Source organism: Phyllostomus hastatus, unplaced genomic scaffold (genome assembly GCF_019186645.2).
Source record: "Phyllostomus hastatus isolate PE091 unplaced genomic scaffold, TTU_PhHast_1.1 phas_scaffold_501, whole genome shotgun sequence".
NCBI lineage: Eukaryota > Metazoa > Chordata > Mammalia > Chiroptera > Phyllostomidae > Phyllostomus > Phyllostomus hastatus.
Window position 1 is genome coordinate 70,531,182 of NW_025334033.1, and position 21,442 is coordinate 70,552,623.

The 21,442-nt window shown below is 66.8% G+C and overlaps 2 protein-coding genes across 3 annotated transcripts in view; one reads left to right on the forward strand and one right to left on the reverse strand.

Moving 5' to 3' along the window:
- Positions 1 to 11,825, forward strand: part of DYNC1H1 (dynein cytoplasmic 1 heavy chain 1) — a 58,592-nt gene extending 46,767 nt beyond the window's left edge. Inside the window, exons 53-77 of the mRNA XM_045822136.1 lie at positions 93 to 426; positions 512 to 724; positions 870 to 997; positions 1,077 to 1,230; positions 1,836 to 1,982; positions 2,074 to 2,224; positions 2,351 to 2,604; positions 2,706 to 2,840; positions 2,939 to 3,033; positions 3,426 to 3,600; positions 3,768 to 3,843; positions 4,329 to 4,489; positions 4,609 to 4,720; positions 4,807 to 4,867; positions 4,979 to 5,102; positions 5,214 to 5,327; positions 6,093 to 6,263; positions 6,418 to 6,635; positions 6,730 to 6,833; positions 9,443 to 9,654; positions 10,010 to 10,163; positions 10,555 to 10,697; positions 10,849 to 11,017; positions 11,132 to 11,259; positions 11,466 to 11,825. Of these exons, the coding sequence (XP_045678092.1) occupies positions 93 to 426; positions 512 to 724; positions 870 to 997; positions 1,077 to 1,230; positions 1,836 to 1,982; positions 2,074 to 2,224; positions 2,351 to 2,604; positions 2,706 to 2,840; positions 2,939 to 3,033; positions 3,426 to 3,600; positions 3,768 to 3,843; positions 4,329 to 4,489; positions 4,609 to 4,720; positions 4,807 to 4,867; positions 4,979 to 5,102; positions 5,214 to 5,327; positions 6,093 to 6,263; positions 6,418 to 6,635; positions 6,730 to 6,833; positions 9,443 to 9,654; positions 10,010 to 10,163; positions 10,555 to 10,697; positions 10,849 to 11,017; positions 11,132 to 11,259; positions 11,466 to 11,594 (3,862 nt within the window). The 3' untranslated portion in view covers positions 11,595 to 11,825. The remainder of the gene's footprint in view (positions 1 to 92; positions 427 to 511; positions 725 to 869; positions 998 to 1,076; positions 1,231 to 1,835; positions 1,983 to 2,073; positions 2,225 to 2,350; positions 2,605 to 2,705; positions 2,841 to 2,938; positions 3,034 to 3,425; positions 3,601 to 3,767; positions 3,844 to 4,328; positions 4,490 to 4,608; positions 4,721 to 4,806; positions 4,868 to 4,978; positions 5,103 to 5,213; positions 5,328 to 6,092; positions 6,264 to 6,417; positions 6,636 to 6,729; positions 6,834 to 9,442; positions 9,655 to 10,009; positions 10,164 to 10,554; positions 10,698 to 10,848; positions 11,018 to 11,131; positions 11,260 to 11,465) is intronic.
- A 113-nt stretch (positions 11,826 to 11,938) lies between these two features.
- Positions 11,939 to 21,170, reverse strand: LOC123807989 (U1 small nuclear ribonucleoprotein C-like). 2 transcript variants are annotated; one of them, XM_045822138.1, is made up of 6 exons: positions 21,129 to 21,170; positions 19,917 to 20,126; positions 14,493 to 14,651; positions 13,767 to 13,817; positions 13,130 to 13,624; positions 11,939 to 13,001 (listed from the first exon to the last, which is right to left on the reverse strand). In XM_045822138.1, the coding sequence occupies exons 3-5, from the start codon at positions 14,601 to 14,603 to the stop codon at positions 13,136 to 13,138; spliced, it is 651 nt and encodes a 216-aa protein (XP_045678094.1). In that variant the 5' UTR covers positions 14,604 to 14,651; positions 19,917 to 20,126; positions 21,129 to 21,170; the 3' UTR covers positions 11,939 to 13,001; positions 13,130 to 13,135. The 2 variants fall into 2 exon arrangements, with proteins under 2 accessions (XP_045678094.1, XP_045678093.1); XM_045822137.1 differs by lacking the exon at positions 21,129 to 21,170 and adding an exon at positions 20,929 to 21,054.
- Between the last annotated feature and the right edge of the window lie 272 nt (positions 21,171 to 21,442).

The window sequence follows — 21,442 nt, forward strand, 5'->3', positions numbered from 1 at the left end:
GCACGGACGGGGACCAGCCCTGCGGCTCCGTCCCTGGGGGCTGCGCGCCACTCGCCCCCGACATGCGCTGGGAAACGGCCCCTCTGTTGCAGCGATGCCATCCGGGAGAAGATGAAGAAGAACTACATGTCCAACCCCAGCTACAACTATGAGATCGTGAACCGGGCCTCCCTGGCCTGCGGCCCGATGGTCAAGTGGGCGATCGCGCAGCTCAACTACGCGGACATGCTGAAGCGCGTGGAGCCGCTGCGCAACGAGCTGCAGAAGCTGGAGGACGACGCCAAGGACAACCAGAAGAAGGCCAACGAGGTGGAGCAGATGATCCGCGACCTGGAGGCCAGCATCGCCCGCTACAAGGAGGAGTACGCCGTGCTCATCTCCGAGGCCCAGGCCATCAAGGCCGACCTGGCCGCCGTCGAGGCGAAGGTGAGGCCCCGGCAGCCCCGGCTCCCGGCGCGCCCGCGTGGCGCCCGCGGGAGAAGCGGCGCCCACTTCCCGGCTCCCCCCCCAGGTGAACCGGAGCACCGCGCTCCTGAAGAGCCTGTCGGCCGAGCGCGAGCGGTGGGAGAAGACCAGCGAAACGTTCAAAAACCAGATGTCAACCATCGCCGGGGACTGCCTGCTGTCGGCCGCGTTCATCGCCTACGCCGGCTACTTCGACCAGCAGATGCGGCAGAACCTGTTCACCACGTGGTCCCACCACCTGCAGCAGGCCAACATCCAGGTACGCCCTGGCAGGGGGCCGGCACGCGGGGGGCGAGGGGGCCGCCACGGGGAGCTGCTGGTGCCCCCGCCCCACCGCCACCACCCCACTGCGTGGAGGGAGGGAGGCCAGACTGAGCGCCCCGCCCCCTGCCCCCGCCCCGCAGTTCCGCACAGACATCGCCCGGACGGAGTACCTGTCCAACGCCGACGAGCGCCTCCGCTGGCAGGCCAGCTCCCTGCCCGCCGACGACCTGTGCACGGAGAACGCCATCATGCTGAAGCGCTTCAACCGGTGCGTGCCGGTCCGCGGGGGCGGGGCTCCGCGGGGCGTGGGGGACCCCATCTCAACCCCTCCTCCGCCCCGCCCCCAGGTACCCGCTGATCATCGACCCGTCCGGGCAGGCCACGGAGTTCATCATGAACGAGTACAAGGACCGCAAGATCACGCGCACCAGCTTCCTGGACGACGCCTTCCGGAAGAACCTGGAGAGCGCCCTGCGCTTCGGGAACCCCCTCCTGGTGCAGGTCCGTGCCCCCCCACCCACCCCGAGGGCCACATCGAGCGCGTCTCCGGCACGGCGGCGCGCGAGAGAGCGCCCCGTGTGTTCAAGCCAGGGCAGCGCCGAGACCTGTGTAAAAAGTAATACAGGAGTGGTGTTTGTCCTTAAGGTGACTCTCGGTTCGGGTCGTCACCGTCCCCTGGAACTTTCCGCGGTGGCAGAAGTGTTCTGTGATCTGGGAGCTTTCTCTGGCTCATGTGACGGAGAAATGGAATTTTTTAGTAATTTTTTTTTTTTAGAAAGGGAAGGGAGGGAGAGAAACAGCAGTGTGTGGTTGCCTCTCACACGCCTCCTACTGGGGACCTGGCTCACAACCCAGGCTTGTGCCCTGACTGGGAATCGAACCAGTGACCCTTTGGCCTGCAGGCTGGTGCTCAATCCACTGAGCCACACCAGCCAGGGTTGAATTTTTTAGTAATTTTTAATGAAAGGGATCACGTGCGGCTTGTGGGTGCCTGAGGGGCCAGGGCTCCTGGGCAGGGGTCTCTCTGTGGCAGGGGCCCGGCGAGGCCCCGCTTGTCACCAGGGGGCACCCAGCGTGAACCCCCCGAACCTCGTGTGCCTCTGCAGGACGTGGAAAGCTACGATCCGGTCCTGAACCCGGTCCTGAACCGTGAGGTGCGGCGCACGGGGGGCAGAGTGCTGATCACCCTCGGGGACCAGGACATCGACTTGTCCCCGTCCTTCGTCATCTTCCTGTCCACCCGCGACCCGACGGTGAGAGCCGGGCCCCCGCCTGGGACGACGGGGCGGAGTTGGGTCTGCTGGGCTGGCGTGACACGGCGGCCGTCCCGTCCCCTTCCGGCAGGTGGAGTTCCCGCCGGACCTCTGCTCCCGGGTCACCTTCGTCAACTTCACGGTCACCCGCAGCAGCCTGCAGAGCCAGTGCCTGAACGAGGTGCTCAAGGCGGAGCGGCCGGACGTGGACGAGAAGCGCTCCGACCTCCTCAAACTCCAAGGTGCGTCGCGGGCCTGGGGGTGGGGGTGCTGCGAGCAGGCGGGGGCCGCGTCAGCTGCTCCGGGCGCGTCCCTGTCGGACGGGGGGGCACGCCGCCGCTGACCCCGGACCTCGGCCGCCGCTGCAGGGGAGTTCCAGCTGCGCCTGCGGCAGCTGGAGAAGTCGCTGCTGCAGGCCCTGAACGAGGTGAAGGGGCGCATCCTGGACGACGACACGATCATCACGACGCTGGAGAACCTCAAGCGCGAGGCGGCCGAGGTGACGCGCAAGGTGGAGGAGACCGACATCGTCATGCAGGAGGTGGAGACGGTGTCGCAGCAGTACCTGCCGCTGTCCACCGCCTGCAGCAGCATCTACTTCACCATGGAGTCCCTGAAGCAGGTGCCCGCGCGTGGGGGCCGCGGCCGGGGGGGCCGCGGTGGGGGCCGTGGCCGGGCGGGGCGAACGGGCAGGCGCTCACGGCCGCGTCGCCGCCCCGCCAGATCCACTTCCTGTACCAGTACTCGCTCCAGTTCTTCCTGGACATCTACCACAACGTGCTCTACGAGAACCCGAACCTGAAGGGCGTCACCGACCACACGCAGCGCCTGTCCGTCATCACCAAGGACCTCTTCCAGGTGCGCGCCGGCCCTCGCCGGCTGTGGGCCCGGGGGGGCGGGGGGGCAGTGTGGGGGTGTCTCTCCGGAGCAGCAGTGTCTCCTGCCTTGGTCCCCAGGTGGCGTTTAACCGGGTGGCCAGGGGCATGCTGCACCAGGACCACATCACCTTCGCCATGCTGCTGGCGAGGATCAAGCTGAAGGGCGCAGTCGGGTAAGGCCGGGGGCCCTGCCCGCCTGTCCCAGGGCCGGGCGTTCTGTGGGTGGCACAGCAGCGTTTCAGGGCAGGATGAACTCTTGTGTTTTATTTAAGATTTTACTTATTTTTAGAGAGAGGAGAAGGGAGTGAGAAACATCAATGTGTGGTTGCCTCTCACGCACCCCCTACTGGGGACCTGGCCCCCAGCCCAGGCCTGTGCCCTGGCTGGGAATCGAGCCCTTGGCCCTTTAGTTCACAGGCCCGTGCTCAACCACGGAGCCACACGGCCGGGGCGGGATAGATTCTCTTCTTTCCCTCTGTAAGTCCCGGCTGCTCTGCCCACGGCAGCAGAGCGAGCCTGAGAGACCCTCCCGGCCCCTTGCCCCTTGCCCCTTGCCCCCTCCCAGGGAGCCCACCTACGACGCCGAGTTCCAGCACTTCCTGCGGGGGAAGGAGATCGTCCTCACGGCCGGCGCGACGCCCTCCATCCAGGGCCTGACCGTGGAGCAGGCCGAGGCAGTCGTGAGGCTGAGCTGCCTGCCCGCGTTCAAGGACCTGATCGCGAAGGTGCAGGCTGACGAGGTGGGTGCTCGCCCAGGCGTACCCCCCGCCCCGGGAGGTCGGCCTTGGGGCCGTGTGTGTCACGCAAACCCAGAGCCTCAGGTCTGTGCTCGTGCGTCAGACACCCGGTTCCTGGGCCCGCGGACACGGCCCTCCCCCCGCGGTGACGCTCGCCATTGTGTCCGCAGCAATTCGGCATCTGGCTGGACAGCAGCTCCCCGGAGCAGACGGTGCCCTACCTCTGGAGCGAAGAGACCCCCTCAAGTGAGCCCCCGCCCGGCCCCTGTGGTCTCCGCTCTGGGCCGCGCTGCCGGGGAGAGGGACGCTGCCGCCATGCGCAGTCGCTGTCCCTGGGGGGCCGGCGTGGAAGCGGGAGGGCAGTGCCTGCCGACCCCCGTTCTGGCTCAGGCTTGAAGACGGGGAGGGAAACAACATGGAGGCCCTCGCCCAGCACCCGGGGGCGTGGGGGCCGCTGTGGAGTGTGTGGCCTGAGGCCCCAGGCCGGTCGGGTCGGGGCAGGGTGCTCCCCACGCTGCCACAGGCCCCCCCGGAGGGCTGGGGGCGTCTCGGAGAGACTGGGTGCTCTGTGTGCGGCGAGCAGGTGTCAGTGGGGTCATTTGCAGTCGTAACGGCCCGGCACCCGCAAACACCTCGTCATGGGTGTGTCCGGGGGTCCCCTGAGGACAGCGGGGGGCGGCTCCCAGCCTGTGCGGTCGCCGACCCCCCAACCCTCCGCCGCCTCTCCGCAGCGCCCATCGGGCAGGCCGTGCACCGCCTGCTCCTGATCCAGGCCTTCCGGCCCGACCGCCTGCTGGCCATGGCCCACACGTTCGTCTCCACCAACCTCGGGGAGTCCTTCATGTCCATCATGGAGCAGCCGCTCGACCTCACCCACATCGTGGACACGGAGGTGTGCCGGCCCCGGCCGCAGGGCTCGCCTCGCTCCGGCCCCCCGGGGCCCCGCTGTCCGCTGGGGTGGGGGGGGTGGGGGCGGCTCTGGCTGAGCCCTGACCTCCCCCCCTGCTGCAGGTGAAGCCCAACACGCCCGTGCTCATGTGCTCGGTGCCCGGGTACGACGCCAGCGGGCACGTGGAGGACCTGGCGGCGGAGCAGAACACGCAGATCACGTCCATCGCGATCGGTAAGGGCGCTGATCCCTCGGGCCGAGCCCCGCGGAGCTCACGGGGCCGGGGCCGGCCGTGCTGACTCTCGGCCCTCTGGCACCAGGCTCAGCGGAAGGCTTCAACCAGGCGGACAAGGCGATCAACACGGCCGTGAAGTCGGGGAGGTAGGCCCGCCCGCCCCCGCCCCCCCCTCCCCCGCCAGCTTGCTTGGGAGGCTCAGCTCCGAGAGCGCCGGCGGGGCCCTGAGCGGGCGGTGGCTCTCGCTGTGCCCACAGATGGGTGATGCTGAAGAACGTGCACCTGGCCCCGGGGTGGCTGATGCAGCTGGAGAAGAAGCTGCACTCGCTGCAGCCGCATGCCTGCTTCCGGCTCTTCCTCACCATGGAGATCAACCCCAAGGTGGGTGGGGCTCGGGGTTCCTGCCGGTTGGACATCCTTCTCTGTTGGGCGGGGGGGGCGCCAAGCAGTGGGCCCAGAGCCAGGGTGGTGACGGGCGCCCCGTCTCCGCAGGTGCCCGTGAACCTGCTCCGAGCCGGCCGCATCTTCGTGTTCGAGCCGCCCCCAGGCGTGAAGGCCAACATGCTGAGGACGTTCAGCAGCATCCCCGTGTCGCGGATCTGCAAGGTAGAGACCGCACTCGGGGGCGGCCCACGGTGCCCAGCTGCCGGCCAGGCGTCCTTCCGTGAGGGGTCGGAGGGCTCGTGCAGCGGCTGTGGCACAGGCCAGCGACGCGCCTGCAGCAAAGCTGGGCTCCGGGCTGACGTCCCGGGCGTCTGGAGCCCCCCGGGCGGCTGGGCACCGAGCAGACGCTGAGGCAGGTGGGCAGGGGGCGCTTCTTAACTGCTGCAGTCGACCCTCAGCAACACGGCCTCCACGCCGACCCAAATCCACGTGTGACTCCTGACTGCCCAGAACCCTTCCTGCTGACCCTCGGTGTCTGCAGAGACCGGGCCCAGGTCCCCCGTGCCCTGTTTAAAGGGGCGCAGAACGGGCGCATAGGTGGCCCTCCGCGTCTGCAGCACAAGACCCAGCGGTGGGAAGGGCTGACCGTGGGGTTGCTGGGAGAGATCACAGTAAGAAACAAGTAAAAGGGGGACATGGGGCAGCTGGAACAGCACACGCAACACAACGGGGACTCCCCCGCGTGAGGAGACCTGTGCAGCCCGCACGCGTGTTGCTGAGCGTCAGCCGTGTTTGTGAGGCACCTGCCTGGCTTTCGGGGGGCGTTGTCTCCTGGAGAATCTCCTGTCACCCGAGCGGTTATCTCAGCAGTGCCAGCACCCACACAAGCTCGCAGCACGGCAGCCCTGAGACCCGGCGGCGCTGCCCCGCCGTCTCCGACGGGGGGCGCTGCCCTCGGGTGACGGTGCGTGCTGGCTCTCCCCGCAGTCGCCCAACGAGCGTGCCCGCTTGTACTTCCTGCTGGCCTGGTTCCACGCCGTCATCCAGGAGCGGCTGCGGTACGCGCCCCTGGGCTGGTCCAAGAAGTACGAGTTCGGGGAGTCGGACCTGCGGTCAGCCTGCGACACGGTGGACACGTGGCTGGACGACACGGCAAAGGCAGGTGCAGGCTGTGCCTTGTCAGATGTGGGGCGGGGGCACCTAGACACCGTGGTGGCTGTGGTAGCAGCTTATACAGGTGATGGTGGGAGTGACCTGTGGGGCGGAAGTGCCGGCCCCCACCCCACCGGCAAACCAGCCCTTCCTCCCCCAGGGCAGGCAGAACATCTCGCCGGACAAGATCCCGTGGTCCGCGCTGAAGACCCTCATGGCCCAGTCCATCTACGGCGGGCGCGTGGACAACGAGTTCGACCAGCGTCTGCTCAACACTTTCCTGGAGCGCCTGTTCACGACGAAGAGCTTCGACAGTGAGTTCAAGCTGGCCTGCAAGGTCGACGGCCATAAGGACATCCAGATGCCGGACGGCATCAGGTAGGAGCCCACCCCCCCACCTGCCTGACACGTCTGGACGCCAGGTGTTCCCGCCCTCACGCTGACCGCTCTTCCACTCCTGCTGGCTTTCCAGGCGGGAGGAGTTCGTGCAGTGGGTGGAGCTGCTGCCCGACACCCAGACGCCCTCCTGGCTGGGCCTGCCCAACAACGCGGAGAGGGTCCTCCTCACCACCCAGGGTGAGTGCCCGTGCGCCTGGCCCTCTCCGGCTGACCCTCCCGTCCCAACTGTGCCCCCGGGGTCAGCCGAGAAAGTCTGTCCTCGGTCGTGTCTCTTCTGCAGCCTGCGCCCGGCGCTGGGCACGAGGCGCGAGGTTTCTGCAGAAGAGTGTGTCGTCTCGCGTTCAGAAATAACGTGGTCTTCTCAGCACTGGGAAGTGCGTGGTTACGAAGTGGTGTTTTAAAATTAATATCCCATTGGTGTTTTAAAATTAATATCCCATTGGGGTTTAGTTCAAGTTTTTATTTGACTGTACAGAGAGAGGAAGGGGTAGAGATAGGGGTTTGTTGCTCTGTTTACTGACGCACTCATTGCTTGGTACTCGCATGTGCCCTGACGGGGGATCGAACCCTCCACTGTGGTGTATCCAGACGCTCTAACCAAGTGAGCTGCTCAGCCAGGATCTGGACTTTTTTTTTTTTTTTAAGACTTTATTTTAAAGAGAGGGGAAGGAACAGGGAAACAGGAGGAGACAGATATCAATCATTGCCTCTTACACACCCCCAACCGGGGACCTAGCCCCCCACCCAGGCCTGTGCCCTGACCAGGAATTGAACCAGCAACATTTCAGTTTGCAGACCAGCGATCAGTCCCCTGAGCCACACCAGCCAGGGCTGGAATATATTTTTTTGGACTTTTCTTTCTTCTTACCCACCAGGTGTTTTTATCAATAAAGCCACCTAATCCAGTGGTTCTCAGGTGACCCCCAGGGCTGCAGTGTTAGCCTCACCCGGAAACTCTTAGAAAAGGCGGGTTCTCACGTCCCGCCTGGCTCGGGACTGGGGTGCGGGGGCTCGGCCATCTGGTTTAGGGAGGCCGCCTGGCGTCTGGTACCCAGGTGTGGGAACGCTGGTAGAACCCCCCGACTGCTCTTGCTGGGAAAGAGGCGCAGGAGAGACTGGGGTCTGCCCGAACTCGAGCGCTGGCTGGCGGGACTGGGCCTGGAGGGTCCCATCAGGCTGGCCCTGGGCTCTGCGACGAGCGACCGCCGGGGGGCTGCTCCTTGGCTGAGGGTGGCCTGCCAGCAGGCCGGCTGGGGCCCCGCAGACAACCGCGGTGAAAGGAGTGAGGCCTGCTTGCTGAGCCGGTCTGGGCGCGGGTAAGAGCGGTCTCACGTGCAGTCACAGCCGCTCGGGGAGGGGCCGTGTGCCCGGAGATGGGGCCCCAGGAGCCTCCTCGTGCGGATCCGGTGCGCCCCTGCACGGCGCCGGGTGGCCTGGCCTGCGCCCCCCCGGGCTGCTGCGCAGGCAGCACGAGAGAAGCGCTGCCACGGGGAGACGGGGCGGACACAAGCGTGGGGCACTGCCGCCGGCCTGGTAGGCCCGCGGGGCAAGGGGCCCAAGAGGAGGAGGAGGAGGAACAGTGCCTGTAAACGGCCGCAGGCAGCGTAACACGGCGAGCCCGCGTGTGCTGCCGAGCTCTGCGTGGCGCCGTACATGACGCCGTACGTGGTGCCGTCCTGCCGCGGGCTGCGCAGTGCGTCTGCCGCGTCCCTGGGCGGTGGGAGGCTTTGGCCCCATGATGCTCTGCGGGGCCTGCGTCGTGGGTGTGGCCTGTTGTGCGGCCCAGGGCTGTGCCGGGTCGTTTAGGGTATTTGCGTGGGGTGCCGCCCACAGCAGCCCCGCCCCGCGCCATGCCAGGGGCGTGTCAGGGTCTGGTGTCGGGGTCTGCCGCTCGCCGTGCGGTGGTGCTAGCGGCTGGGTCCCTGCGGGCGCCCCGCAGCGCTGCAGTGACTGTCCTCCGAGCCCTGTCACTCCCGTGCTCCGGTCAGGCTCCACACCCAGGGCAGCACGGACGGCCATGCGCCCACAGGGCGGCCCTGGGGCTGGAGCCCACGTGGGTCTGGCTGTGGGGAGCCGACCTCGCAGCCCCGCTCCGGCCCTCCCCCTGGCGGGCGGGTCACTGGGCTGGAGGGACGTCTCACAGCTGAAGGGTTGCGGGTTTGATTCCCAGTCGGCGCACACCTGGGAGGCAACCAATCCATCTCCCTCTAAAAGCAATGAAAAAGTGTCCTCGGGTGAGGATTGGGGGGAAAAAAGAAAGAACTGGCCCCAGCTGGTGTTACTCAAGTGGGTTGAGAACGGGCCTGTGAACCAAAGGGTCGTGGGTTCGATTCCCAGGCAGGGCACAGGCCTGGGTTGTGGGCCAGGCCCCCAGTGGGGGGCCAGTGAGAGGCAACCACAAGTTGATGGTTCTCTCCCTCCTTCCCTTTCTCCCTTCCTTCGCCTCTAAAAGTAAATGAACAAAGAAATAAAAAGAACTGGCCTCTCGGCCCTCCAGTCCTGAGACAGGCACAGGGCGGGGACGCTGTGGTCCGGTGCGGCCCCCGCTGGAAGTGGCCGCGCGTGTCCAGTGCAGACGGCCTCCCGGCCCGGGGCCCACCCGGGAGCCCCTGCCGTCCTGCACCCTCAGGCCGGCCCAGTGCCCGCAGGCGTGACCTCACCTGGCGGCACTTCGTCCTCCGCGCCTGCCCCTCGGTGCTTTAGAAACGCACGCCCAGTCAGCGCCTCGCGGGCCACGCGTCCCGAGGCCCTGCCGTCTGAGTCCTCTCTGCCCGCGCCCCGCCCAGGCGTGGACATGATCAGCAAGATGCTGAAGATGCAGATGCTGGAGGACGAGGACGACCTGGCCTACGCCGAGACGGAGAAGAAGGCGAGGACGGACTCCACGTCCGACGGGCGCCCGGCCTGGATGCGGACGCTGCACACCACCGCCTCCAACTGGCTGCACCTCGTGCCCCAGACGCTGAGCCACCTCCGGCGCACGGTGGAGAACATCAAGGTGGCTGGGCGGGCCGGCCCGGGGCCCGGGGGCCCTCGGCGAGAAGGGGGTGGGGGCACCACCGCACGGGCACACGCCAGCGCCCGGCGGGAGGGCTGGCCCCGAGAACCGGCCCAGACGCATGTGGGACGCTGTCCATCTGCCCGGAGCCGTGGACACCACCCTCCAGCCCTCTCTACACGCTGTCGGGGCTGCTGCCGGTCGGAGGGTCCGACCGGCCTCCTGGGGGTCGGGTCCAGGCGGTGCTGCACCGTAGGTCCTGGGCTCCAGAGACCGGTGGGCCGGGCTGCCCCGCAGGAGGGGCCTCGGCCCTGCCCCCACCCGTGACCCCGGCCTTCCCTGCGAACCCCCGCAGGACCCGCTGTTCCGCTTCTTCGAGAGGGAGGTGAAGATGGGCGCCCGGCTGCTGCAGGACGTGCGCCAGGACCTGGCCGACGTGGTCCAAGTGTGTGAGGGGAAGAGGAAGCAGACCAACTACCTGCGCACGCTCATCAACGAGCTGGTGAAAGGTGCCCGCCCGCCCGGCCCCGCCCCGGTCTCCGTGCCCTCCGTGCCCTCCGCGCCCCTTGAGACACGTGCCGACGCCTTCATGCAGCTTCCGGAGTCTTCGGGGCGGGGGTGGGGGCAGGGCGGGGGATGGGGTGGGGGGCTTGAGTCCAAAGGTGCTGGGCGGCCCCAGGCCTCTGCTCAGCGGCGAGCGCGCGGAGCACGGGGACGCGGGGTTGCTGCCGCAGAGCCTGTGTGCCGAGAGGCTGTCCCTGGGGTGTCCCCTGGGGCGGTCAGGTGCTCCCGGCACGCCCCACCAGTCACACCGCAGGGGCTGAGGTGGAGGGCGCACCTCTGGGTGCGCCCAGGCTGCGCTGAGCGCCAGCGGGCGCCCGGTCTGCGCTCTCCCTGCAGGGATCTTGCCCCGGAGCTGGTCCCACTACACGGTGCCCGCGGGCATGACCGTCATCCAGTGGGTGTCCGACTTCAGCGAGAGGATCAAACAGCTGCAGAACATCTCGCTGGCCGCCGCGTCGGGTGGCGCCAAGGAGCTGAAGGTGGTGCCCGCGCCCCCGAGCGGCCTGGGGAGGGACTGGGGCTGTGCCGGGTTCGGGGGGCAGCCACGGCTGGGGGGACGAGCGGAGGCCCTGGTCTGGCCTGGGAGCGCGCGCGTGGGCGCACCCCTCACCGGCCCGCCTCCCCCCGCAGAACATCCACGTGTGCCTGGGCGGCCTCTTCGTGCCCGAGGCGTACATCACCGCCACCAGGCAGTACGTGGCGCAGGCCAACAGCTGGTCCCTGGAGGAGCTCTGCCTGGAGGTCAGCGTCACCACCCTGCAGAACGCCGCCCTCGACGCCTGCAGCTTCGGGGTCACGGGTGAGTGGGGCTGCGGCCCGGCCCCCGTACGCGGCTGCCCTCCCCAGCGCCTGGCCCTCGGGGGTGGCGGCAGGGGGCTCCCCTGACGGTGCACCCCCCCCCCCGCCCCCCCAGGCCTGAAGCTGCAGGGCGCCACGTGCGGCAACAACAAGCTCTCGCTCTCCAACGCCATCTCCACGGCCCTGCCACTCACGCAGCTGCGCTGGGTCAAGCAGACCAACGCGGAGAAGAAGGCGAACGTGGTGGGTGGCGCCTCCCGTCCGTTGTGGTCAGGGGGACGCCGAGGGTCTGCGCCTGGGACCGGGGCGGAGGGGGCTTGTGGCTGTACCTGGAGTCACCCAGGTCCCAGGAGCAGCCTCCCCGCACCTCCCCCCTCCCCCCCGGGGGCGGCGCCCCATCCGCGCCGGCCGCCCTCACCGCCCCCCCCCCCGCCCTTCCCCCCACACAGGTGACATTACCCGTCTACCTGAACTTCACGCGGGCAGACCTCATCTTCACGGTGGACTTCGAGATCGCCACCAAGGAGGACCCCCGCAGCTTCTACGAGCGCGGCGTGGCCGTCCTGTGCACGGAGTGAGGCCGCACGCCGTGCTCCCCCGCCGTGGGGAGGGGGCGACGCTAACTTCACTCGGTCTCACCGCCTCGGGGAGGTGTGGGCTTGTGCGGGCGCGGTCGTCGGCTGGAGGCTGGTGCAGCGAGAGGCCGGGCGGCCGGGACCACTGGGACCCGCTGGGCCGTGGGCGGGCCCAGCGCAAGTTCGGAGGGGCGAGGGCGTGGCTTGTTTTATGAAATAAAACACTAAGCATGATCCGCGTCCCCCCCCTCCGTCTCGGCACCCGGGTGAGCTCGGCTGCGGCCGGTGGTGGTGGAGCCCGGCACCTGGTTCCCGCAGACCCTGCTGGAGGGGCAGCGGGTGGTGGCAGCTGGCTCGCGGAGTGCTGTTTGCCCTCACGGGGCGTGGCCACTGCGTGAGCATGAACTCCCTCCCGGGTTGGGGGCTGGGGGGCGTGTGGGCGCAGGCGCAGGCCCTGCAACAAAACTCACGCAGCGGGCGCCCGTGAGCCTGGGACCCGCGCCCCAAGTGCTGCCCGGGCACTCAAGCCCTGACCCAACCCCAGCTTCTGTGGAGCCGCCGGGTCCAACGTCCCCGGGCCAAGACGGGAGCCAGAGCCCCACCTCATTCTTCTGGAACGTTCCTTGAGAGATGCCGGGTGGCCTGAGGGCTGTCACACAGCTGTGCTCTGATGAAAACCGTGCCCGTCTCCCCCGCACTTCCGACGCAGCCTAGGGGCATTCTCAGCATCTGTGCGGCAGGCTCGTCCCCGAGGAGGTGCGAGTCCGCCTGGCCCCCTCAAGCCCCCCCCACTGGGGGTGGGGGTGGGGGTCCCAGTTGCTGGGAGGGACATGGAGCTGTGCCCCACGGGGCCAGGACCTGCTGCAGCCAGGGCCCACGCAGAGGCATTAGGCTGCCGTGGAGACCCCCGCCCACCCCCTGGGTGTCGGCCACCAGGACCAGGGTAGCAGCTCCGCCACCAGGGGCTGCCACATGGGGCCCAGCAAGGAGCCCCAAAGTGCCTACTTGCCTCTCAACCAAACACCCGAGAGACCACACACAGGTCCGGCCCCTCCCTCATTCTGTCCATGGGGTCTGAGGGGGCCCCTCTGCTGGGACCCCCACTCGCCCTGCAGCAGCCACAGCCCTACCCGTCCTCGCCGGCAGGAAGGGGGACCCAAGGGGGCAGGGGTGGGGACTCAGAACCAGAGCCCTGGCCCGTGGGACCGGCTCCACTGCACCAGTGTCCCGTGGGGGAGAGGCACCACCCCCCAGGGCCCGTGCACCCCCAGGGCCCGTGCACCCCCAGCCGCCGGAGGGACCCATGGCTCTGTCCTTGGGAGGACCCCCTTTTATTGGTGCCAGGACCAGCGTGGGCTGTGGACCGCGGCCGAGCGGAGGGCGGGGCCGTGTGGCGCTCGTGGTGTGGGCCTGCGAGGGGGGGAAATGCACTGTGACACGGGGGGGGGGCACCAAAGCTGCCCCCCCCCGGAGCCCGTCCTGTTCAGGCCGCTGCGGCGCAGGGGTCCCGTCCCCTCCCCCCGTGGCCGCCCACTCGCCTGGGTCTAGGCTGCGTGCTGCCGCCGCCTCTTCCTCTTCTCGGGCTCGGAGAGGAAGAGCTCCAGCTTCCTCTTGGACAGGGAGAGCCGGTGCCCCTTGTCCCTCTCACTCCCGAGTCGGGGCGGCTGCCGTGACACCCGGGCCCTGCCCTGCGCGCAGCGGCCGGGCTCCGGGGACGCCGCGGCCGGGAGGGGGGGCCCCCAGTCTCCCTCCATCACCCCCGGGCCGTCCGGAGGCGCAGCCGCCCCGGGGCCGCCAGCCTCCACGGGCTGCATGTCCCCATCATCGGCCCCCGGGGGCACCGGGGCCCCCCCGGCAGCTCTCACGAGGGGGCCGGGCACGTCCGACCGGAGAGAGTCTTCTGGGTGGACCGGACTCCTGGGCTTCGGCGCGTGTGAAGGCCGGTGGCAGGGCGGGTCCCCCGGAGACCGGTCCTTGAGGCTGCGGGCCAGGGGAGCCGGGGGGTCCTCCCAGCCGGCGTGAGGATCTAGGAGCTGACAGGCAGGGGGGCCCTGAGCCGGCGGGGCGAGGACAGCTGACAAGGCGGGCCCTCGGCGGGCCCCGGGGACCCGGGGTTCAGGAGGGCCCCCGCCATCCCCTGGGCAAGAGTGGCCACCGGCTCCTTCTGTCACCCACCTCTCTCCAGACGCCGTCAGCCAGGTCCACGTGGCCCCTCTTGGGATGGGCCTGGGGGGAAACGGGCTTGAAGACGCCCCTCCCGCCGGGGAGGCAGATGCCTGGCCCGCCGCCCCGGCCCTGGGGGGACGGTGGCCCTGGCGGGGTGCGGGGGGGCGGGCAGGGTGGCAAGGACACGGCTCTCGGAGCCCGAGCAGGAGCGGACCCCACAGAGCGTTGGCTGAGGGACTCAGATGCACGGCTGGGCCAGTGCGAACGGGAGGGGCAGGCGGGAGCCGGGTCGTCGCCTGTCGTCCCCGGTCCAGTGCGTCCTCGGGAAGTGGCGGGAGGGCCCTTCGGCCCCCCAGGCGGCAGCCTGGCCCGTGTCTGGCCCCCGAGCCCGGAGGCCGTGGAGAACCAGCCCTCCGCCTCGACCCTTCCTTGAGGTGCAGAGGCTCAGGGCCAGGATGGCCAGGCACCCGATGTTCTAGAACCCTCCCCGGGCAGCCCAGGCTGATGGGGAAAGCAGCTCTTCCCTGTCTTCTTGGCCGGAAGACAGACTCCCGACTCCCGAGGGCGGGGATCTGAACACCTCTGACTCGGGAAAGAGGAAACCGCTGTGAGGGTGACACCGAGAACCACCGGCACCGATTTATCCGAGGAGGGCCGGCCAGGCGGGGCTCCAGGTCTCGGGCGCACAGGGCGCTGCCCCCTCCCCCCCACCCCCGTCCTCCGAGCGGGAAGCACCTTGAGGCGATGCAGCGCGTTTCTCCGCCTCCTCCAGAAGCCGGCCCTGGTGCTGGTGGCACTGAGCGCGGCCCGGATGCAGCAGGGTCGGCCGCGCCGCGGACTAGCCATGGCTCGGGGCCGGGGGTGCACTTGTCGCGGCGCTGAGACACATCCAGGCTGTGGGGACGACACAGCACGGGTCAGCGGTCACAGAGGGCGGGGTGCAGGGCTGGCCACGGAGGGCAGGAGGAAGCTTTCCGGAAGTGTGGCGGGGTCCCGTCTTGGCCGGCGGTGGCTCCACAGGGCACAGGCGTCAGAGGTCAGGGGTCAGAGCTGGGCGTTGAGGGGGGAACGTGACCGAGTCCGCACCAGTAAGACAGGTCCGGGGACCTTCCAACGCTTTTTCGGTTCAACAAAAACCCCCCAGGCAACAGCCACGCTGCCACCTCTGCGTGGGGAAAGCCCCTCACCGGGCAAGGCCCCGCACTCATCCACACCGAGAGTTCTAGAACATTCCAGTGCAGGCAGGAGCGCACCCAGCTCAGGTGTCCCCCTGCCTTGTCTCGTTTTCTAGCGGGTGAAGACATTTAAGCCCAGGCTGGGGACAGACTGACCCAAAGAGACAGAAACGGAGACCTTTTCCTCAAAAATTTGAAGTTGTTAGAAACAATTTTTTAAAAAACTATACACCCAGGCCCTGGCTGGTGCGGCTCAGTGGATTGAGCACAGGCTGTGAACCAAAGGGTCGCCAGTTCGATTCCCCATCAGGGCACAGGCCTGGGTTGTGGGCCAGGTCTCCAGTTGGGGGCGCATGAGAGTCAACCACACATTGATACTTCTCTCCTCTAAAAATTAATAAATAAAAACCTTAAAAAAAAAAAACAATCCAGCCCTGGCTGGCATAGCTCAGTGGATTGAGCGCGGGCTGCGAACCAAAGTGTCGCAGGTTCAATCCCCAGCCAGGGCACATGCCTGGGTTGCAGGCCACGGCCCCCCAGCAACTGCACATTGATGTTTCGCTCTCTCTCTTTCTCCCTCCCTTCCCTCTCTAAAAAAAAAATTTTTTTAATAATCAAAAATCTTAAAAAAAAAAGAAACAATCCTACACACAAAGAGCAGAGAGAACATCCACTCTGCAAACAAACAGGCCCTGTCCCGCTGCGCCCAGGTTGCAGGTTCGAGCCCCGGTGAGAGCCCAGACAGGACTCGACCGATGAGTGCATTGGTACACGGAAGAACAGATGGATGTCTCTCCCTCTCTCCCTCTCTCCCTCTCTCTCCCTCTCTCCCTCTCTCTCCCCCTCTCCCTCTCTCAATAAAAATTAAGTCACAAGAGAACAGAGCTAAGAACAAGGGACTACCGACCTCCGAGCAGCTGCATGTCCCTCGGCATCCGAGAACCCCGGGGACGCTCCGCGAGGCCCTGCGGGGCAGCGCCCGTCACAAAACGTGCCGCCTGCCACGGCTCAGCCTGGTGAACGCAGGATTCCCAAAGGGGGCTCCTCGGAACCCCCGCTCTCCGGCCTGGGAAGCACACCAGACCCCAAGCCACCCTCACCGTGCACGACACACATCAGCATTCTAAAGCTCGAAAGTCTCCCAGAGAAACACGCTCTACTTTTTCTAGTATTAACTGAAGTCTATAGTTCATTGCGATTTCTTCGGTTTTCCCCTCAAGTCCCATTTCTGTCCCAGGATCCCTCCCGGGACACCCCACTGCGCACAGCCCCCCCCGTCTCCTGAGGCTGTGCCTGTCACTCGGCCTCGACCGGTTTGAGGAGGACTTTGCAAGATGTCCCTGGGTCTGAGGGGGCTCTGGGGATTAGGGCTCGGCTACAGAGCGGGGGGGCTGTCTGGTCACAGGACAGCGAGGGCCTTGCCCTGCCCTCCCCAGCCGTCCGCTGGGGACGCGGCACCCTGCCCGCCCACACGCAGCAGCAGAGGATGGCCCCGGGGGCCCGGTCACCGCGCATCGCCCACACTGGGGCTACGCCCCCGCACGGCGTATCCATTTCCTGCCGCCGTGGCCGGGACAGGCTCTGTTGGCACCCGCGCCCCTTTGACGAGCCCAAGCCACAAGTGTGCTCTCCAAGGGACAGCACCCTGGGAGCACCTGGTACCCTCCGAGGCCGAGTTCGGACAGAGGTGCCAGAACGGTGAGATGACGACCAGCAGGGGAGAGGGACCCCTCTCCCCGCCCCACCAGGTTTGGCCCAGGCCTGCGCCAGCCTCCGCTTCCTAGAGCGGAGGGTGGGCACCCGGTTAGAGGGCTCTGACCCACGTTCTCACCCGAAGGCCCCTCACACCTGGTCAGAACAGACCGCTCTGCCCCGCCCGGGGGGCTCGGGGGTGGAGTGCCGTCCCAATGCGCCAAGGCTGGGGGTTTGGTCCCCGGTCAGGACTCGAACAACAAGAGACCAATGAGTGCATCCGTGAGCAGAACAACGGAGCCAATGATTCCCTCTCCCTCGAATCAGTAGAAAAATAAAAACTATCCCACCACACGCAGCAGCGTGCCGCCGCCCAGGGACCTCCTGGCCCCAAAGCACCAGCGGCTCAGCAGGTCCGCAGGCAGAGAGCAAAACCACAAAGCCAACCCTCACCGCCGCCCCCCCGGGACTCTCCTGCAGGGACTCTCCGGGACTCAGCACCCCCAGCCCCTCCTGCCTCCTCGAAAAGTGCAGAAAAAGCTCTCGCTAGTGCAGGACATTCTCTGAGACCGAGACTGTCCGTCCCTGCAGTCACCCTGTCACACCAACCCCTGCAACTCTGGGCGGCCAAGGTCAAAGTGGGCGGGAAGCTGGCTTTTTGCTCCCAGAATCCCATCTGCTTTGAATGGGGTCTCATTGGCCTCTTCACGGCCACCCCTCCCTTCCTGCTCCCCTCTGCGGAGTCCTTGACCCCCCGCCCCCGCCCTCCAGCCACAGGACAGCTCAGCCACAGCCCCAGCCCAGGAGCTGGAGTTCCAGGTGCGCACGCAGGTGAGGGAGACACGAGGGGCCGGAAACGGACGGCCGTGCACTGGCGGTCCTGGAGGCTGGGAGAGCGATTCTCTCATGCCGCACGTTTGACATGTCCCTAATGAGGGGCTCAGAGGTCAGCACCTCGGCCCCAGAGCCAGCAAACCTCTAGCTGCTAGCAAATCTCCATCTTGAAGCTCACAGGTGAGCGATGCTCCTAACCCGTGTGAATGACACTCCACACGCACTGGTCCTGGGGCCTGGAGGCTCCACCCACTACCTCTGGTGCCCCCAGGTTTTTTTTTTTTAAGATTTTATTTTATTTTTAGAGAGAGAAGAGGGAGAAAGAGAGGGAGAGACACATCAGTGTGTGGTTGCCTCTCATGCGCCCCCTAGTGGGGACCTGGCCCGCAACCCAGGCCTGTGCCCTGACTGGGGATCAGATGGGTGACCTGGTTTGCAGGCCAGGGCCCAATCTGCCAGGGCCACTCCAGCCGGGACTGGCGACCCCAGTGTCGTCTCCCTGCTCTACACTCCCGGACCCCAGCGCACGGCCTCTCGGGGGTCTCTGGCAGGCTCTTCCCACAGGACAGCGCTCCGGGACAGACTGCCCCTCGCGGCCCCCGGGGTGGGGGAGAACCCCCGACCCCTGCACTTCGGAGCCCCGGACCCCGCACCAAGGGAACAACAAATCTCCGCTGTTGGAAGACACCCAGCTCGTGGCCTCGGGAAAGCGGCACGCCCTGTCAAGTACCGGGGCTGGAACTCTGAGAAAAAGGGCACGGTCTTAAAGAATTCGTCCTTCCCGTTTGAACTGGGAAAGAGCAAGAGTGCGGCGCGGTCTGCTCTGGGAGGAGCGGGAGGCCCGCCGGTCTGGGCCGGAGCCCCGCATGGCAGCCCGCAGACGGGCAGAGGCCCAGCGGGGCCGGAACCGCCCTGAGTGCGGTTTCAGTCACCGGGACTCCAGCCACTACGCTGACACTGTTCCCAGTATGCGGGCAGGCAAACCCCGGCTGGGAGGAACCCAGAGCAAAAGGGAACAAGTCTGGGTGGACACGAAGGTCTAGTTTTTAAAGGCATCGTCATCCGACCTTAGGTTTGAGCTTTAATACAGCAAAAACCAGAAACAGCCCCAGGCCCCACCCCCCGGGGGAAGAAGTCGTTTTTTTAGACTGACCTCACAGGTGGGTGTTAAGAAGTCATAACCTGGGTCCCTGAAGTTTTAAAATGGAAAAGTTAGGGAGCAGATGACCAACTTCCCGCCAGTCCTTTGTTGTGCCCCTTGTCCGTCCTGGCCCCACCCCTTGTCCGTCCTGGCCCCACCCCTTGTCTGTCCTGGCCCCACCCCTTGTCTGTCCTGGCCCCACCCCTGCCCATCCTGGCCCCACCCCTGCCCGTCCTGACCCCCAACCTCACCCAGCTGTGATTGTGAGGCAGCGGGATGAGAAGCCCAAAAACAAAACAGAAATGGAGGGCAGGTGTGTGCATCTGACATTTGTTAAAAGGTGAACATTTGGCACATTTTTGTAATGAAGCTTTAAAAAGTTCACTTTGTAAATAGGCTGTCGAATTAACGTATTAGAAAAACTCTGGATAACAGCAAAACTATTTTTAAAAATACTACAAACTAAACGCCTGCCTACTAGGCAAGAAGAGGAAAACGGGGCGGGGGGGGGGGGGTCAGGGCTTCCCCAGACAGCCCACAGGGCGGCCCCTCCGTGCGGGGGAGGGGAGTCCCAGGCCCGAGCACCTGTGGCTCCTCCTGGGTCCGTGCCCAGAAGAAGTGGGCCCGGGGGGGACACGCCGGCCCCCACCTGGAGTCGGGGACACGCCGGGGCAGCGGCCGGTGAAGTCCAGGGGGCCGGCTGCGGAGCGAGGAGGAGTCGGGCAGCGCCGCGGGCCTGGAGGACAGGAGGGGACAACCGCGTGAGGCGCCCCTTTTCCCAAGAGACGCGTGAGCGCACACGTCTCTGACCAGGACCCCCAGACCTGAGCGGGCGCCTGGCCTCCACGCCCGGCCCGGGCCCGGGGGCGGCCGGGACAGCTCGCGCAGCCGGCCGAGGGGAGGTCGGGGGACTGACGGGCCCCTGGTCCTGGCCGCGCGCGGAAGGCCGCTCCGGGTAAGTGCGCGCCCCCAAACTCACGGGCTGGGGTCGCCCCTGGGGGGGGACAGTCAGGTGTGTGTTTTGGTGCAGAAAACACATCTTTCCTCTCCTTCCTTCTCCCTCCTTCCCCCCATGTTAGTATTTAAGGCGAAAGCCTTCATACGGCACTAGGTATTATTTTGACAAGACACTTTTTTTTGTACAATTTTTGATAAACAAATTAAAAAGGAATGACAGAGGATTTTTTTTTCTGTTCCGCAATTTCCTGTCCCGATGCCACCTGAAAAAAGGCCAACACTTGTAACTCCGGTTCAAGACAGAGTGGACCAAGCTTTAAAGGGAAAGAGCGGTTCCGGCGCGGCCCGTCCCCGGGTTACCTGGCAGTGCAGGGCGGGCGGGCGGGCGGGTCCGGCGTGCGGGGCCCGCGGAGTCCATCAGATCACAGCTCTGCGCCCCAGGAAAGAGGGGGGCCGGCGGTTCAGGCTGCAGGCACCCACCGCACGGCGTGAGCGCAGCTTCTCCCTCGCGGTCAACCGATTTCAGTCGATGTGCTTTGCAGGGGTGTCCAGCCCACGCCCCGCGGACGGCTGTGAATGCGCCCCGACACAAAATCGTGAATTTACTTAAAACACGAGATATTTTTTGGAGTGCATGTTGCAGTGTATTTAACGTGCGGCCCCGAGACGCCGGAAGCTCGGACACTCCTGCTTTCGAGGGAACCTCAGGTCCGAGGGTCTCGTTTGGGAGAAACACCGCGGAGCTCTGCCAGCAGGTGCTGGTTGGCCGCAGGCTGGTCCCAGGTGCCCCAGAATTCTCCCGTGGGCCCGGGGGAAGGGGGGGCCCACACCGCCCCACACAGGTTGGCTGTTGTCTGAGGGCAAAGCGGGGGTGCCCCCAGGACGCCCTCCCACTGCCGCCCTGGGGGCGCCCTGTGTCAGTCCCTCCTCATAACTGGAGGGAATCACCCATCACCCCCCACCTCACGCCAGGGTCTCCCAAGCAAGGACCTCCGCGTCAGGGGTGGGGCACCATCCTCACTCCGCATGGCAGGGACCCCCCCTCACAGGGTGGGAGTGGGGGGGTGATGTCTTCCCGAGGTGTAGGGACACCCCCCACTCTCGGGGGGGAATGTCCTCCTCGCCTCTATGGGGCAGGGACCACGCGGGAGCGAGGCTGTGGGCCTCAGAGCCCCTTCTTTCTGGAGGAGACACCCCCTCTCCTATCGCCGCCCACGTGGCTTTCACAAGCGCTCTCCCCCCGCCCCCCCCCCCCCCCCCGGCAGGGACAGCCACCGCCCCAGAGGCGCCACAGGTGGCCGCGCTTATCGCCGCCGAGCGCACCTGGCCGGCGCACCTGGCCGGCGCACCTGGCCTGAACGGCGGCGCCCACCTGGCCGAGAGCGGGCGGGGCCTAAGTTTCCCCGGCCCCCATTCAGCCTCCCAGGCAGGGGTCAAGGCACTGGGGCGTGAGGCTGACTCCGAGTAGGGGTGGTGTCACTAAGCTGGCGCCACCGGAATCCGCTCGGGGGAGGCTGGACCCGCATGGCCGCGTCCGGATGCGGGTGCCCGGGGCGGACTCCGCGCGCTCACCTTCGGAAAGGCACGGCCATCCTGCGCCCACGTGATCGTCCCGAGTCCCGAAGGAAGGTCGTGCGGGCCGGGCCTGCGCGGTGTGACGTCACAGGCATTTCCATGGTAACACAGCTCGCGTCGCCCTCCCAAAACTATGGATCCTTCCTCCTGCCGGGCCCGCGGTCAGGGCTCCACACGTGACCCGGGAGGCCTTCCTTTTCCAGGGCCTAAAGCTGCAGTGAAACCTGGAGGGACCACCCTGGGCCGGGGGCGTCCGAGCCCTTTCACGGGGCCCGCGCTGCCCGCCCCCCGCCCCCGCCGGCAATCGCCCG